The sequence below is a fragment of the Melospiza georgiana genome, chromosome 1 (genome assembly GCF_028018845.1).
Source record: "Melospiza georgiana isolate bMelGeo1 chromosome 1, bMelGeo1.pri, whole genome shotgun sequence".
Classification (NCBI taxonomy): domain Eukaryota; kingdom Metazoa; phylum Chordata; class Aves; order Passeriformes; family Passerellidae; genus Melospiza; species Melospiza georgiana.
In genome coordinates, this window is record NC_080430.1 from 86,138,898 (window position 1) to 86,157,584 (window position 18,687).

General features: G+C 40.6%; 1 protein-coding gene across 4 annotated transcripts in view; it reads right to left on the minus strand.

Annotated features, from left to right (window-relative positions):
- The window catches only part of COBL (cordon-bleu WH2 repeat protein), a 156,188-nt gene extending 137,837 nt beyond the window's left edge, over positions 1–18,351 (minus strand). For all 4 annotated transcript variants that reach the window (XM_058039521.1, XM_058039514.1, XM_058039506.1 and 1 more), the window contains exon 1: positions 18,235–18,351. In XM_058039521.1, the coding sequence (XP_057895504.1) occupies positions 18,235–18,278 (44 nt within the window). In that variant the 5' untranslated portion in view covers positions 18,279–18,351. The remainder of the gene's footprint in view (positions 1–18,234) is intronic.
- Between the last annotated feature and the right edge of the window lie 336 nt (positions 18,352–18,687).

Consider the following 18,687-nt stretch of genomic DNA (forward strand, 5'->3'; position numbering starts at 1 on the left):
CACTTTCATTTCCAGAATTTACCTGTCGTAGGGACATGAACTAACTGCACTTCCGAGTCCAGTAATTCTGATCTGCAAGGAAGTTTTATAAAGATATGTTAGGCCATACACTAAGGGAAGATAATTCTCACTGCAAATCCAACACAAATGTTTTGCTGAAAAAAAACAAAACAAGAAGATTTTTATATATAAACTTTGGATGTACAAATAAAATTTTTCAAGGGACTCCTCTAACTTGTACCTGAGGTATTTTAGGTTCAGCAGCAGCAAAGGAACTAGAATAAGGATATAGGAGGCATCAAACCACACACGTGCAATGATTTCTGGGCTACCTCTCTCCCAGAAGATGCTGCACTGAAGCATCCAGGTCTTTACACAGAAATCCAAAGAGATACTTTACTTCAATCAGCCACTTCAGAGGTGGAGTCTGTTTTAACCACAGTTTCAAAGGACATAAAATTTGACAGAATATGCATACTCCTAAGTAAACAATTCAATCCCAAATGCTGTTTCAGGTCATGCCTACATGATCTTAAAAAGGTTTGTTCTGCAGACTCCTTAACTGACCTCACTGGCTCTTGTACACAACGCCAGCTCAGGGTTGGAGACCAAAGCCTCAGACAGGTTATCCCTTCCAGACTAGCTCCCACACTCCCCAGATATTAAGTTATCATAAATTATAAATATTTTCTCTGTCTTAATCAGCCTTTTAAAAATTACTATACAATTTATGTTAAAATACTGTAGGAAAGGTTCACATCTCACAAAAAGTGTCTCAAAACCCACCAATTTAGACTGAAATACTCCTGATTTACAATTGCATAAATTAGTGAAGAGTGAAGCTTATGGTTGCTTTCTTCCTTATACATGCTCTGGACAGGGCTCTGCCTCAAAATTACAGGAGAGTTATCTGAAGCTTTGCAGATCATTCATGTTGTCATTACCACATGTCACCCAGGCTATCAGGAAGCACTAGAAAATGAGGTACACTGGTACAAACAAGTTGAGGAGAACTAGACCAAATAGGTCCCGAATATCTAAGTCCTGTTTATAAAGACAACATAACTGTTAGACAAGTTAGAGTTGTTTACTTTGTCACAGTAAACAACTTGTTAGACAAGTTGTTTACTATGACAAAGGATCACAGTAAACTGCTGTATGGGGAAGATGCTAATTTCTTTTAAGAATGTGTTACATTAAGTAACAGATTTTTTAAAAATTAAAAAATATTCCAAACACCAAACCTGTAGCTGCTCTTTGCCTGGTGATCACAAAGAACTGCCTAATTCTCTTCCTTTTCCATCCCAGCTGCTACACAACAGCAATCTCAACCAACACATCAGCTATGTAGCAGAACATTTTTAAATCCCTACTAGAATGGGATGTACTGTCTGGAGGATTTACACCAAACTACTCTGTTTTTCCATTAATGATAAATTACAGTTGTGTACAAAGATGGAAAAGCAATTCCTTGCCAAAAGGCAACTAAAGAATCACACGCCTTAATTTCCTTGAAAAAAAGCTACCAGAGGGTAACCTCTGTTTTTCATTTTCCCAAAATAAACCCACCCCCATGCTTGTACTTGGAACTGGGTAACATTATATGGTCTTCACACATATGCACTGTTCTACCAAGGCACTAACATGTCAATTAAAACGTGATAATGTAACACCTCTATACATACACATGCAAATACAAGCAATATCTGGTTTTTTCTGAGAAGTTATATGAACTCAATATTTTTCCATATTTAGACTAATATAGAGAGCCACTATGCAATCCAAAACCGGCTATGCTTTTTTGGGGGTTGGGGGAAGGCACTTCGTTACTCACATAAAACTTCATTACTATAACTTGTTCCCTGTCTTTCACACAGATGCTTAATTCTTCAGGAAAAAAAACTAGGAAAGATCTAGTTTAGTTGCTGGGCTGTTGAGCAGAAAAGGATTCTCAAATGAAAACACTTGTTTGAATGTTTCTTCTTCATCCTTTCCCAGAAAAAGAAAGTCAGAGCTGTAGACCTGTCCTGTGCATCCCTCACTGAAATAGCCAAGGAGTTCGTGTCTAGAGAGAGCCTTCTATCAGGATTGTCTTTCTGACCCTTCCTACACCTACTGAAAACCTCGCTGCCAGCCCCAAAGCCTTAACTTTTGACTGACCTTCAGTCAGATCTGGTACTGGAGTGGAATTACCAGAGGAGGATAACTGAGTAGGATACAGCACCTTCATATGTTAAATCACTGCTGTGTGGGCGTCCAGACATGAGTCTGGAAGGGGTCCATCTGGGGATTTTGTTGTTTAGTTTTTATTGGGGGATTAGATCATAGTCACTGCCTCAAAACACCACAAACTCACTTTGTGCCCGTGATAAGGCTGTGACTAGTAAGCAGACTCACACTTCTCAGTTGGAAGGCTTGTTTCCCTTCCATAATAAGGCTTTTTTCCCCAATCAACAATAACAACAACAACAAAAAAAATCACAAAACCTTTCAGTGACATTAGGACGGTGGTATGCATACATAATGCTTCGACCTATCTGTATCATTTTGTATCTGTTTATACTACAAAATTGAATCATCCTCACCAAATTGATAAGCTTATAAAAAACTAACTTGAACATGCTCTTCAATATGGAGAAATGGTGACTTACAAAGCACATTTTTACATAATCATTAGCTTAAGATATAAAGAAATTAATTGATTTTCAATATGAAGTAAAGCCAGACTCCTCAGCACTTTTCTTACAGCTCTCTAACCCTTTTTTCTCATGATCTTTTATTTGGATTTTCCTGCTTGGCTGCCACTTAAATCGCATCATCTTATAGTCCTTGGTCACATTATAGAGTCCCATCCAGTTGTAATCTCAACTACTTCTGACAACAGTCAATGGTTGATACCTGTTTATATTAAAGGTGAAAATGAACGTAACTCTGCGTTTATCAATGATGCCCTTATATTGTTATTTGCTTTTCCACAGATTTTTTTGTGGTTTTCACTTTGTAACTAAATACTGCCAGCAATCTCCTTGCCTTTTCAGTACTTTTCGAATTGCATGTCCTAGTAGCAAATGGTGCGCAATAACGACAATTTATAGATGCAGCCTGTACTTTCAATAAAAAACAAGTTGCCAGTTGCTTCAAAAATAAAAATCCTCATGGCTCCATGACTTTCCTTTGAGTCACGGGTAAAGAGCAACTAGATGCTAGAAACTCTGAATAGCCCACACACCCACGCTTCATGCGCCCAAAGAAGATCATTTCCCAGCAGACACTTGTGGACTCATTGCTAACGATCCAGCTGCTAATTTAGCATCTGCTCTTGCTCTCGGGTTACCAGCAGGTCCCTCCCTACCCTACAACCCCGCTCTGAATGGGTCGTACTCACGCACAGCTTTGCTTCTTTAAAATACACGGGTATATTTAGCAACAGTAAGCGACTTTACACGATAAGGAAGAAGCATGGTTCAGATTAAGTAGGTAAATAAAACCCAATCAACTTAATCAAAAGCAGGTTTCATAAAACAAAAGTCTTTTTGATTCAGGGAAAATCTGAAAGAGGGATAAAAGCTATAAAACTTTATCTGTAAGAAAAAAAATATTTTTTGTTACCCTCCCCCTTCCCAAAAGACAACTTGCTGCAGTTTATTTAAACCAGAATTTTTTCACTAAGAAGCAAAAACTGTAGAGATATGACAGGTAATTTTCTTGTATAAAGTGAAAAATCTCATATTTTCACAAGGGTACTTTTTTTCAAAACTGAATTCAGTCATTAAAACATTAATTTTCCAGCAAAGCTGAAAGCAAACTGCCAGCAGTAAAGTTCTGAACTTTCACTCAAGACTAAGTTGGTTTTGTAGATAAAAAGGTCCCTGCTGTTTGCATATTGCATTTAATTTCATTATTAAAACTGAACTTCCTGACTTATATAACCATATCATAAAGTTACACAATATTCACTTGTTTTGATTATTAGTGAGTTCTGAGTTGGGGTGAAAAAGGTAATATACTGAAGTACTACAGCAATAGAACTCTGTCTATTCAATCTGTACATACATATTTTGTCACATTTTGACAATGTACATGCAAATTTCACTTTGTGATAGAAAAAAATAAAGGAATGAAGTATTAAATGCTATTAGGAAGGGAAAACATTTTCATGGTAAAAAATAAGTACATTATCACATACTCAGTTCTCTCATTAAAGTGTTCATTGATGTACTGTTCTATTATATTTCTTTATGTAAAAAGTAAAGATGGCACATTGTGAATTACAGACTGATCTAAGCACAGAGACATATTCAGACATAATAAATGAATTGATGGTAATATTTAGATCTGTATGCAGAGGTCATATGGCTTGTTATCAGTTTTATGTAATTACAAAGGTATAAAGTAAGCAATACGCTGGTGTTGTCTGAGCTTGAAAATAGCTGGCATTAGATTAAGTGAGAAAAAAATTATAATTCTATTCCTGCCTATATCCTATCTATAAGCATAAATCAGTGGGTGTAGCTGTTTCTTATAACACACTGGTTGTAAAATTTATATCTAAACATGTAAAACTTTATGACTATTACTATGCTATACAATTTAACTTGCTATTTCATGAATAACATTTTTTCCCTTTTTTCTTCTGCAGGACAGTAATTCTCAGTGAAGGAAGACAGCAGAGAGAACTGAAAGGTTTCAGGGAAAAAAAAATCCAAACAAGCAGCTTGAGGAAAGCAATTTATGCAGCTGTGGACTTTGAAAACTTCCTTCGAAAACTTTCCTTTATAAATGCCCTGCTATGGGAAGTCAGTTTGTGACTTTCTGGCCCACTGTCATTGTAAGGACAATTTTAAAAGACCAAAGTGCTGCTTCAAGTGTGGGGAATCAGAGCTTTGCTGAGAGATACAGGCTTGCAGACGAGACCTGAAAGGACCAAGGAGCACAAGACCAAGCAGAATGTGACTGTCAGATGACAAGCCGTGGCAAAGAAAACTCCTTCCAATGCTTGTATAATGCAGCCCCCAAGCAATGATAACTTTACTCCAGATACAAATCCAAGGACACAGTTCTCCTCTTCTATCATGCCACAAAATTAGAAACTTGCTAGAAAGAATTAATAAAAAAGGCCAGGAAGAACTGACTTCACTAAAAAGAGACAGTTTCATTTTTTCCAAGTGTTTTTCCAAGTGAGGTCTATTTACCCTGAGCTCCCAGGAACATACATGGACTTTCTGACAATTAAAAAAACAAAAATCAACCCGCAAAGATCGAACTCCACTGCTTGTGAAATCTGCAGGCAGCAATGCCAAGCCACAGAAACATGCTGACTGTGCTATACAAGCCAATAGAGATTTTTGGGCAATTTTGAGTCTGCATCAGGTGTCAACACGCCTGCACCCTACTGTGCAGCAATAAAAATGATTTTCCTCACCTCTTATCTTCCACATGTATTCTGAGGAGCACAGCACTACCACTCCTCTCTATATAGGGAGAGTTTAATTGGTGAACACGTGGTTTCCCCTGTGTATGGAAAATTTTATAATATATAAGCTTGAATGGTCTGTCAGATAGTTATCCCCATAATGCCATCCATGACTGCAACATTTGTTTGAAGTAAATAGATTGCAGAACAATTCTGGAAAGACTGGCACAGCTGTACAACTCAGTGGACATGCTGGCTGCAGAAGCAAGGTCCCACAGGGTAGCATTTATTTCCAGTATTAATCAACATATGTTGCCCAAATAACAGTTTTCCATCTGCAACTCAGTGAGAAATATGAACACATTAATTCAGAGATATGCTGCCATTTTCAAAGATTCCTAAAATAATCACACATTTCCTTTTAAATGCTAAGAAAGCCTACCAAACCAGCAGGATAAAAGAAAAATCTGTTTCTTTCTACAAGCAGTAAGCTTGCTCTCCCTTGTGCTACTGATCAGTAAGAAGGCTTGCTGCCCAGACCACCTGCATGCGTGCGAGACTAGAGCTGTGCAGGAGCAACTGCAGCCTAATCCTTCCTCACATCACTCCCAAGCAGCTCTACAGGTACTCTTCACAAACATCACACAAAGAAGCCTCCAAAACAGCTTCCTGTTTTGGAAGAAACAGCTTCCTGTTTTGGAGGACCTCTCTAGACCTACAAAATTTAATTCCCAAAAATTGAGGTATTTTCTGATAAGCATTCTGATAAGCATGGAACAAAATAACAGGTACCTCAGCAGGCATGAAAGTAACATGAAGTCTCCAATTCACTTTTTTCCTGAAATTTTGTAAGAAAAACTATCTCATTGCTGGAAGATAAAGCAATATATTTTTAGTCTCTTAAGTGCATCCCTATAGTACAGCCAAATGTTACTGAACTTCCTTAATTTTTTCCTACACACAGCAATGCTATCCTGTAAAAGAGAAACAAGGGAATATATTTCCCCTCATCAGTTGTCTGGATGATTTGCTTGAAGGGTTGATCTCTACTGCAGGCTGACGTGCATGTCCTCTCAAATGATCGCAGAACAGAGCTCTCTGCTCCCAGACATTTTATGTAGCCTCCTATTCACATCTGGCACCAAAGTTTTGCATACAGACGCTGCTTATACAACAACAGCCTGAGTTGTTTGTCCTCTAACAATACAGGTGAATGGTAATTTACATTAAAAAAAAAACCCTCAAAACTCTTTTCAGATACATCACTTTAATTAAAAGATAAACTCATGCCCTTAAAAAAGAAATAAGATAATTTTTTTTAAATGATAAATCAATATTTTCAGTTTCTTTCCAAGTAAGTTTAAGCTAAACTGTACAGTATGAAATAGTTTCAGACATTTTTTCTTCTCTATCACTTCAATACCAAACTTAATTTACAAATCTGAAATTATTCTCAGGTAGCAAATTAGTATATAAATAATTGGCAACTCACCGCAAGCAATATTTCTTTTCAAGTAACTCCTTATGAAAATGAAGCAGCACGGGGAATTTACGGTGCTTTTTATGGCAAGAAATCCATGGTATCTGTATAAACAGGTTTTATACTTCAGGCAGTTTTATATGTGTAAAGTATTTTCCAGTAGACCTGGATCTCATTTTTAATAGGAGAAAGTGTGGTATTTAACCACTTGAATGCAAAGAGATTTCATTCCAAAATAACTATGGCTAATTTGAGAATACTCAATAATAAACAGCAACTATATACTTGAGCAGAACTCCTAAATAAGACTGGTGCAATGGAAAGACAAGCTGTAGGCTTTATAAAAAAAATATAAGCAATATCTAATGTTGCAAAAAGAATAAGTGAGAACAGAAACAAGTGACCTCTGTATCCTTAACCAGTATGAACAATGTCCAAGAGGTCTTTAGCTGTAGAATACTGGTGAAAAGATGGCATTTTGAAGTTTACCATCATGTAAAGAAAATCAACTACAGAAGGAACACACAGAGGAATGTATAGACTGCACTCGCTCATCTTCACCTAAACAACCTCCTCCTTTTATAATAAGATACCAAATTTTTGTTACTTTAATATGAAACATAAACCTGAACTCCTGTAAAGCACCAAGATCAGTGTGCATCCACAAGTATTTTCCTGATCTGCCCAACTAAAGACCACATTGCTGAACAGGTCAAATAAATTCATGCTGCTTCAGAGCAGCTGATCAAAGTCACATTTCCAATTTTGCATTAAACAATTAGCAAGTGCTTTTTCTTCTCTTCATTCTCTGGTGAGTACAAGCAGACTCTTTGACTCTGTCTCAAGAGAGTCCAGTAGACTGTGGGGACAGACAGACTCCAAGTCTGCTCAGTCCTTAGCACTCATTTTGTACAATACTACACTAACAGCCTTAACAAAACTTTAAAGTGGGAAAAATGAAAAAACAGAAATGCTTCTAAGAAAAAATTAAAGTCCTTGTTTGTCTTATATGGGGCTGGAAAATAGCAAATGTTACAAAAAATAGAAAGAAATACTACATCTGAGTCAGGAGAGGGAAGGCCCTGTATTTTGATCCTGGTATCATGTACTAAAATCACCTGAGACATTATTATTTGTGAAATAGAGCTACTAAAAGCAAAGAAATCAAAGAACAGCTTGCACCTACTGATAGCAAATAGCTCCAAAATTCACAATTTGTCTTCTTCAGAAAGAATTCTACACCACAAGTACAATCAATTTTCTCTAGAAGAGTTAATATTTGTTGCAGAATAACTAATTGCTCTTTCAGGAGGTATCCTCTTCCTTCTTACAAATCCATATAAAAGCTGGAAGGGGAATTCAAGTATTTGATAGGAAGTTAGGAAGAAAAGCATCTTTACTGTTGTCACTTTACTGTCAGCAACTTTACTGACACCATGTCATGACATTGTTTAATCATCAATAGAGCTGTGCTAAGGTAGTATTTTCTGAACTGTTTTATAAAGTTAGTACAATCTATAGGACTTGAGGGGAAGGAAAAAAAACCAGCCAATTAAATTTATTATTTAAAAATGCAGTGTAAATTTTTATCCTTCTCCTACCTACACAGGTAATTTGGAAAATCCACAAATCTCTGAAATTAAGATAAAATTCTGTTAGGTAATGACTCATGTAAAAGGTGATTTCTTTCAATTTTAAGTTTGATCCTGGGCCCTCTGTTCATCACATATGGATATGTCTGTGTTTGTCTTTCAACAGAAAAGCTGGGTTTAATAAGAAGAAGCAATTCTGCACTAACACATTATATTTCAGAACAACAGACTTGATCAGAAAACAGCAATCTTTGACTTGCTAGTGTAAGAGCAGGAATAAAAATAGCTTCTGGTTTGCAAAAGACATGAAGGAGTTGGAGAACGATTTCCTGCCACACCCTGGTTGCTCCCTATCATGTCTATGTCAGTCTGGCTCAGGTAAATCTACTCCCACACACAGCCTAGTGTTGGACAATTTGCATCTTCCCTGCCTAAATGAAGGGTTGGGGACTCACAAAGTGGACAATGGTCCCAATTTGTCCCCCTCAGAACAAGTCACTACCCAGGGAATGAAGCTGCAAAACAGACCTTAAGCCATATAGAATAAGACAGCAAAAAGACTGCATGTCCCAGAAACCACAGAGTAATGCACATCTGGCAATATAACATTATTTTAGCATGGGATGCTGCTCTGTGTTGCTGTGACATGACTGAGTGACTCTCCAGTTCAGCAGAGAAAAAGAAAAAGGTAATTAAAAGCAAAAAAAATTAATATGTTAATTACAGCACTGTCAGTTTAGAAACATGGTCTGACCTAACTGTAGCTGTATTTAATGAATTGAGAGAGTCAGTCTTAGGAGTGAGCACCTGAAGGTGTCACAGTACCAAGATTTTAATCATGGCACAAGCCAAAGGCTGGCCCAAGAAAGCCCTGTCCTAGCAGTAAGCGTTCCTCAGAACGACCACAAGCAACATGACCAGCCCCCTTAGAGCAGAGAAAGCTGTGCTGACACTGAAACGTGAGCTGTACCCCCAGGGAAAGCAGCAGTAATTTATTTATTATCCATAAAAGAGTAGGCTTGGTTCCAAAAGTACCATGAGAAGTTATTCAAAAGAAAAAAAAAAAAAAAAAAGAAAAATAAAACCAAACTCAATACCACAAAAAGAAACAGAAGGAATCTGGATTTGTACCAAGATATTGCCTCCTCAACACCCTGAACCACTGCTGAGACGTTCAGAAATAAAGCACTGTCACGGGAGCAGATATTGAAGAAAAGCACAGAAAAAGTTTTTCCTTCCCATTTGTCTGAAACTGTTTATTGATTTTGGAGACTCCCCTCCTGGCAAACTCAGACAAAAACAGGGGGAAAATACACATTCTGTGCACAGTAAGAGCAGACGTGCCATGCTTGCTGTATTTATCTAGGAGGTATTTTTGCTGTCTATGCAAGATAATGACCTCAAACATAAAAAGTGCAGAAAAGAAAAATCATCTAAGTAGAGAAGTAAGAAAAAAATTAAATAATATGTTTTTTCTATAAAGTAACTTGGAGTTTTTATTTATCTTTTGGGACTTACTAATGCAGGGAAAAAGTTGTTATCATAAACAAGATAATGCTACACAACAAAAGATGAGTGTTTTAAAGGGTTTGAGTAGAATTTACTAGTTAATTTTCTCTTACATGAGAAAACTGCTGTCATAGCACCCAACAAATCTCCAGGGTGAGCACTGAAGAATGCCCACTGTGGAATGCATGGGGCAAGAAGGAAGAAATGAGCTTTTAAAACAAGTCATCTAGCTAATCTAAAACAGAACTTTCCTCTTGTGTCCCTGGAGATGTTGGCCTTGACTGAGATGATTCTGTAACTGGTGGATTTACATGTACTACAGCATGGGGAGCTCCACGCAACCTTAGAGGACAAGCTCCTGCTCAAGCCACCACCACACCACCTCCTGGCATCACGTAACACAAATACAAAGGAGAAACATTTCTCCCCTTCCCTGCAAAAAAACCAAGGACCATGCTTTTTCAGAGAAAAGAGGACCAGCAGACTAACAGGAATGACCGTCGGACTTTGGAGATGGCTACAGCTGATCATCAATGGTGTGTTTGTACTCAGGCACTTGAATTTTACTGTTCTTTAGTCTAACCAAGGCACTGAAATATTACCAAAAATCAGTAATATAAAGAGGTTTTATATCATCTTACTATGAATGGTAACAAGAATGTTTATTGCAACAACATTTAAAAATTCAGAAAGCATCTCATCAACCATTGTTATCCATTTTAAATCTGTTTGTGTGGGCTTCAAAAAATAATGTCATTAACCCCTGCTTACTGAAAACTAACAATTTTAGTTCCACTTCACAATAACATCCCAGTAACAGTCAATGAGATCAGCATGCATTTATATAAATAGAGCCTAACACACAGGAAAGGAAAGTAGGCATGGCAAACAGAGAATCACACTGATTGTTAGTCACTCTTGGTGAAAACGTAAAGTAACACTTATCTGATTAAGTACTTTTGGATTGGTACTTGCTGTTGGAACCTTACAGTATGGCTATATTTAGAACACCGATAATATAAAATGTAATTTTCCTGCTCAAGCTCCCTGTCAGAGGGATGATTTTGCATGTTACCCGTTTATTCCATTGAACAAAGGAAGTTTTCACTGTTAGCACCACAACACCAGTGCAGCTGAGGAAGACCGTATTTTCTCTAGCCTTTGAGTCACTAGTAAGAGCTTGCTACAGAAACACCAACTACAACACAGTGGCTTCAGGAATACTGAGGCTCACATCTGTCTGGCTTTTCACTCAAAGGAAAAAGGAGGACTCCAAGCTGTGGGGTGACCCTAGCAATCTGGTGTAGTAAAAGCTACTGCAAGTTTAACCCTCAGCCCTTCCTTTGTCAAGTAGATCCCTGAACATGGGTTTCTTGTAAGAGAGTTCCCTAATTACCTGGTTGATGATTACTTAAGGGAGGGATTCTCCACCACACTTTACTGAGCTGTTCCACTTTGCATACACTACAGGAACATTGAGAGAGGAAGAGGCAGAAGATCTCACAGACCAGCCTTGAATACTTATGCACAGGTCAGCCACATTTAATAAAAAGAAGATACTAGAGAACAAAGAACCAGACCTGAAAATGCAGTCTGTCTACTGCACATCTGCATGTACCTCTGGCCAAACTGCACCATGTCATTTCCACCTTTCCTACCTGCTTTAATGGTACTCACCATGTCAAAAAAATACTGTATCCAGGTTGCATCATTTTTTGACTACTAGAGAAAGCTTTTTAACCCATGTTTCATCACTGAAACTGTAAAGGAGACTGAGAACTCTTTTCCATACAACACATGCCACGGAACACACAAAACACAGCATAATATACAATTATCATGTTGAATTTACAGGGATAAGATATTAATTTTATGGTCCCATAGACACTCTGAATCTGGAAGCTATAATGAGAACAAAAGAACATTGAAAAACTGTCCCAAATCCATTTTTTTCCCTTTCTCTGGTTATTACAACTCTGCACAAATGCAGAGCACCTGAGGCAAGCTTATTAGCTGAGGAATTAATAAAACTGAAAAGACATGGTTTCTGGTATGAGGGGACAAAAGTGGGTATGAGATGCTGTGCATCAGTGCCCTCAGAGCACAGCCATGCCACACAGCTTTGTGACTTGCTCCTTAGCATGGGTCCAGTCCCTGCCTCATCGCTGACACTCTCATGCTGAAACTATGACAACAATACACTATTCCCATCAGTTATTTAATGATAAGCAGCCTGACTCACTGGGCAACTCACAGCTCTGGAAACACTCTCTATATTAGGAGGATTCCTACGTTAATAAGAGTTGTAATTCCCATGACCTGGAAATGCAGCCATTTCTAAACAATCCTTAAATCATAATTTTAGCTGGAAACATGGATTGTAGGTATTTTCCACTTCCCAGTTTCTCATGCATAAACTGGCTTAACCCACTATGGAAAAAACAATTTCTAAAGGCCCGTCATTCTTTTAGAGGCAGCATTAAAGTGTGAAAACTGTCAATTTTCATGGAAATCACAATGCCAGAGCAACACAAAAAGCTGCAGTATACAGAACACAGTCGTTGCCAGAAAATCAAGTGTTTGCTGATGCCAACAGAGTAGCTAAAGCCCATACACAGGGGAGCACTTGTTAAGGCACTGAATTGCGATTCAGGAGGAGTGAGGTACTTCCCTAACTCTGTCACAGGCCTCCTGGCTGCTTTTGGAGCTGGTCATGTAAATGTGTTCACACTTCTGCCTATATAAATAATATGGAATCTTCTACATGTATATCTTTAAGTCAAATGAATATTGTTAAGAAGTCTTCATAAATGATTGTGAGATAATTCAAGTCCGTGACAACAGAAGTCTACATGAGGACAGATGATTAAGAATAAATGCACGTATTCAAGAGAACTCTCATTCCTTTGAAGGGAAAAATAAAAATCTTTCATTCTGGCCATAAGCATGCATTGGGTTCTGAATTGCTTGGCAAAAAGAAATTTACCACACATTAACTACACACAAAGCAGCCATGTATTTATTGAACTGACTTCAATATAAATATTTAGGAAGTTGTTTTCCTTTAAGGGCCAGCATCTTCTGAAAGTGTACCCAGGAGAGCCCTTGAAACTGGAATTAACGCCCCCTTCTCCAGTGCAACCTCCTGACACTGACTGTTAATGGTGTAGCCAGCCCAGACAGGATGGTAAGTAAAATCTGTCCTATCAAAATATTCCTGCAGAGCACAGAAATGATTCCATGAAGACTAGCAATTTGACCAAGATGTAAATTTACAGGAGCAAAACCTGAAGAAAAATGAATCTGAAATTGCAAGGGAAGGAACATGAACGGCAACTAAGACAGGTGACAGTAAGAAAGAGAAGGTTCAGTTTCGTCTAACGGTGGCAGGAGCGGCATAAAATGGCAAGATGAAAAAATATTAAAGATTCCATAGGAACAAAATAATGAGAGACAACTGGGAGATGGGGAAAATCAAAACAAATCCAGAATATTTTGGACAGTACTGAAATGAAAGAAATTTTAGAAATGAAAGAAATTTTATAACACCTACATTTTCTACTCTGGCAGATTCTGAAAGAAAGGAAAAGGGGAAAAAAAAGGAAAAATAAGATATGAGAAATAGGAATTTAGACTTCAGAAAGAACAGCTGTCAGGACTGGATTGCATTGCATTTATCTCGCCATTCGGTTTACCCTTACAATTAGTATCCTTATCTTCAGGAATCCTGAGATATTAGTCATGACTGAAAATACAAATCTGTTACAGTATATTAGCTCAACAGTTACATTCATTTGGAGGTGCCAAACACAGAAAAAATTACCCTGTTTCATTCTATGCAGTAGCAAGAACAATTTTTCTGTCTTTACTACCAGAGTTTTATTTAATGTGATGTATCTCCACTGACACAGAAAGAAATACTTTGGGCCCAGACTGAGAGGAAGACAGGGTTAATGTTGACTGTGGTGCCAGGAAAATGCAACACAGAGAAGCTCCCTGTCTCAGGTGGACACGTAAGAAGTGCATTGAAGTGAAATCAACTGAATTCTGCAGGAGTGGTCCAGATACAAATAATGAAACAATGGGAAGGCCAATGCCAAAAGCACAAGTTTTGCAACTGGTCAAGGCAGCAATCTTGAAAGTTGTGACCATGCAGGGATAGAACAAGGGGGAATGGCTTTAAGCTAAAAGAAAGGAGGTTTAGATGAGATAGTAAGAAGAAATTTTTTACTATGTGGTAAGACATTAGAAGAGGTTGCCCAGAGAAGCTGTGCATGTCCCATCCCTGTCAGTGTTCAAGGCCAAACTGGATGGGACTTTGAGCAACCTGGTGTAGTGGAAGGTGTCCCTGCCTTCAGCAGAAAATCTGGAATGAGATGATTTTTATGGTCCCTTTCAAACCAAACTACTCTGCGATTTTACCACACTGCTACTCTACATTTCTGGTTGCAGTCTTTGCCCTTTGCCATTCATCACTTTGCACATTACACATCAATATCATATAAATACAAAATATAGAAAACATTACAAATTGCTCAGTTTTCCAATGAAAAACTAATTACATGTTGTTTGTTTTTACCCTAAATTGTGCAACACCTGGAGATGAGCTAGAGTATGATATAACTGGTCTTACACAGACTAAGAGATGTTCTGTGCACAACAGTGCTCTCCAGGCTTTCCTCAACAAGAAAATAAAACCCTAAACACAATATTAATTTTTTAAGCTGGTTGTGCAGTTTTACAAAGTAACATGCTTAACTATGTGTAGTAGTTATAAAATAGTAAAAAAAACTTTCAACAAGTTGAGATGTGCAACTTGCTCTGTAGCTGGGGGTTTTCTTTCCCCAGTTCTGCATGTAAACATTACTAATGTTTCACATCCATATCTGACTTCCAGAGACACTTCAATCCAGCAGGGAAGGCACTCCAAAGTAGGTGTGCTAAGATGTGCCTGTATTTTTTAGTACCATAAGGCCCTGTGAGATAGCAAAGGAAGTTGATGCACAGAAAATAAAGGTCCTACTTAAAGAAAGCACTCATAAATCCAGTTGAATACAGAGGCTTTCCTCACATTTGCCAGACTCCAGAGGAAGCTTTTCTGTGCTCAGACACAGGCACGAAGATGGATCCATAAACTGCTGGCTTTTATGGGAGATGGAGATGACTTCAGTGGACAGGGAAGATACTCTGGTCTTTGCAGGGCTCCTAACAGAGCAGAACAGAATGGATCCTTGAGCTTGCAGCGCCATTTATGACCAGTGTATGTCTGTCATGCTAAATTATGGTCAAAAAAGAAACCAACTGAAACATCCAGAGAAGATTCTCTCTGTTCTCCCTAATGAAACAAGGGCAGATACTAACAGAAGGATGCTAAAAAAGTGTATTTGTCTTTTAGTATCCATTGCATAATCACAGAGTAAATTGTCATTTCTACTTTTTCTACTGGTTGTCTTACATTCACTTTCGTAAATCAAAATAAAGCATTATTCATTAAATAAAGCATTATGTACTCAGTAAAGCTTCTAAAAAACTTATGTCTAGCAATCAGTAACAATAAAATTACTGGTTTTGAAATGTGCAATTTTTTTTGAAACTAAAAAAATTGGAAAAAACCCTGCAACACCCGCACAAATTGCAGTTTTTCCTTTGCTATTTAAAATAAACAAACAAACAAAACCAAAAAACAAAAGCCCAACAGTATCCTTCATTTAAATGTGTAATTCTCAAGGAACTGTGCCGTGCAACACACACAATCAGTTTATCTGTATAAGCACACAGCAGAGTGGCTCTACCCTGCACAAAATGATACATTAAATTTGTTCACTGTTTAACAAGGGAGAGTCACAATATTGCTGTTAATGATTTACATAGAGACAAAACAGTTCTGCCTAAATTTTGTTAAAAATTTTGAAGCTATGGTCATTTTAACCTCCCTTTCATAACTGCAAGCTAAGCCAGTCAATAAGCTGGAAATGTGTATAGCACGTCTCCTGCCATGAAAGGAAGGTATTTCTGTCACAACGGCCTGAACAGCCAGAGGTCCTCAGCCACACTCCACAGATGCAGTTCATGTCTGGATTCACATGGAAACCAAAAAGGACAAAGCTGAGCACTTCCCTGACCCTAACAGATTTCAACACTGAGTGAGCAAAATCTGATTAGGGATCAAACATCCACCAGTGTCCAATATGGATGATAGCAACTGAGGGAATTATGAACCATTCAGTGAAGTCCCCTGCTAACAGCACAGACGCATCCAGGCTGAGAAGGTCTGACTTGCAAGAAAAGGCAGCAAAGAGTAATTCAAGTCTGAAATGAGCTCAGATAAAACAGGCAGTCACCTCTTGGTGCACATGACAGTGTTGCCATCAGCTTCCACATGAGCAGATTAGCACCCACACACTTTGTTATACAATATCACAAGTGCATCTGCACCCTACCATTGGATTCATCTTCTTGAGCCATGTCAGGAGCAATATGACTGAAGTTAATGCAGTTACTGTACCTTCTGTTCATACATGTGATTTCTGAATCTGGCTGCGGACAACTTTACACAGATGAAACTGTTTACAAAAGGATTCGGGAGTTTTATTCAGAAATGCCCCCAGGCCCCAGTGGTCCTCTCTGAGATGCATCAATGACATGGGTTCCTATTGCAAATTAAATTTTTTTAATGACTCTTTGGATTCATTAAAATGCTGGACACCCAGCAATCAAGACAAATTTTTAGTCAGCACTGCATCTGAATTACTCTTCAAAGCACACGTGTAAATTGGCACCATAGATCTCCTCTCCATCAGGATTTTAGAAAACAGCTATACTGTTAAATCAACTAAATACAGAGAGGGGAGGCACCTTACATCTACCACCCTTCCTTTAGGTTAGCCTAAAAGCTCACTATCAAACAGGCTCCATTTCATCTGGAAATAAGCATGTTATTTACAAAAAGAGCAGCAAGCTATGTCCTACTCTGCAAGTCAAAGAAACATGGCACACACTGTTTCATTACCACAGCACTAGCAATGGCATCTTTTTTTCACTCCCTGCTCCCTGTACTACTTTCTGTGTACACTGCAAGGTTCCCTATTAAATACAAACTAAGGAAATGAAACTGAACAAAACTACTGTAGCCCACTAGCACGTACTTTAGATCTATTTCCTAATTTGTTGAAAATAAATTTATGATATAAACATTAGACTAAAAATAAAAAAGCTGCTGAAGCAATCACAGTCTCTTTCAGCCTGTACAGTGTGAAGTAGAGCAGTAAATTGCAGCGAGCAGACAGCACAGCTCTTAAACTTGCCCAGCTTTTGCTCTCACAAAAGAGATCACTTAGGACCTCATCGTGCTGCTGCTCTCGTCGTTTAATTAACGGACTAATAAATTCCACTGCTGGCATATCTTCTACTGTCTGTTCTCTTGAAAAACCCCTAACCCTCCCGCGGTCTGCACTCGGGCTGACCGCTGCTTAGCAATAGTGCTGCGAGAGCGGCGCTTGTCACCAAAGGCAGGAGGGACTGGGAGCAGTCAAAGCGGTCTCCCACCAAGCTCGGACAATTTTGGGCACTTGTAATTCGCGGTTGGCAATGCTCTTCCTTCCTCTGCCGCGGCCGTGCGGTGGGGCTGAGACCCACGTCTGGCACGGCTGAATAAACCTTTCAAAGGCTTTTGGCAGCTGCGTCCTACGCTGGGGCAGACGGGCATGTGGATGAGAACTCTGCGGCCGCGGGGGCTCCCCGGACCCTCCGCCCCGCCACGGCCCCGCCAGTGTCCCTTGCAGCCCCGGTGGCCCGGGTCGGGAGCTACAAGCAGCGGCTGCCCTTCGTCCCGCAGGGCCGCTCCGAACCAGCCCCCGGAGGGAGCAAGCCCCGAACCGAACCGGCTCTCCGGCAGCGCCGGCAGCCGGCCCGGGGCGCCCCGCCCGCGGGGCAAAGGCGAAGCAGGCACCTTCTCCTGCTGCTGACCTTTTTGCTGCTGCCCGAGCTCCCCGCCCTGCCGCCCCCTGCTCCCCGCCGTGCCCCCTCCGTGCCCCTCCGTCCCAGGGCTGTGCTCCGGGCGGCCCGGCCGCCGACACCTGCGCGCCGCTCCGAGCTCGGCGCCCGGAGGGAAGCGAGACAGGCGGGACGGAGGGAAGGCACCGCGGCCCGCCGGCCAGCACGGCCGCTGTCGCCGTCCGGAGCCGCTGCCGCCCGTGGAGAGGAGCGGCGGCCGGTCCGGCCCGGTCCCGGCGGGAGCTTACCCGGTGGGGGGCTTGCTGGCCCCGGGGCGCACGAGGGTCTCCATGGCCGGGCCCCCTCGCCGCTTCTCAGAGGACGGGCCGGTGCAAGACGCGGTCCCGGCAGCGGCGAAGGTCGGAGGCGGGGGTACCGAGAGGGAGGGAAGAGCGGAGAGTTCAGGAGCGAGAGCCGCCCTCGCCCCCTCCCTCGCCCCCACCTCCCCCGCTCCCCGCCCCGCTGCCGGGCGGCACTGCCCGGGCCGCCGCCGCCCACGGCTGCCCTGCCCTGCCCTGCCCGGCCCGGCCGCGGGTGAGGGTGCGGGCGGGGATGCGCTGCCGGGGCGGCCCCCGCCCGCCTTACCCGGCCGGCAGGGAAGCCACGCCGCGCCGCGGGCCCTGAGAGCCGGGCTGCCCGGCCGGACCGCAGCCGGGCACGGCGGGGCGAGAGTCAGGCGGCGGAGCTCCGGGCGCGGCGGG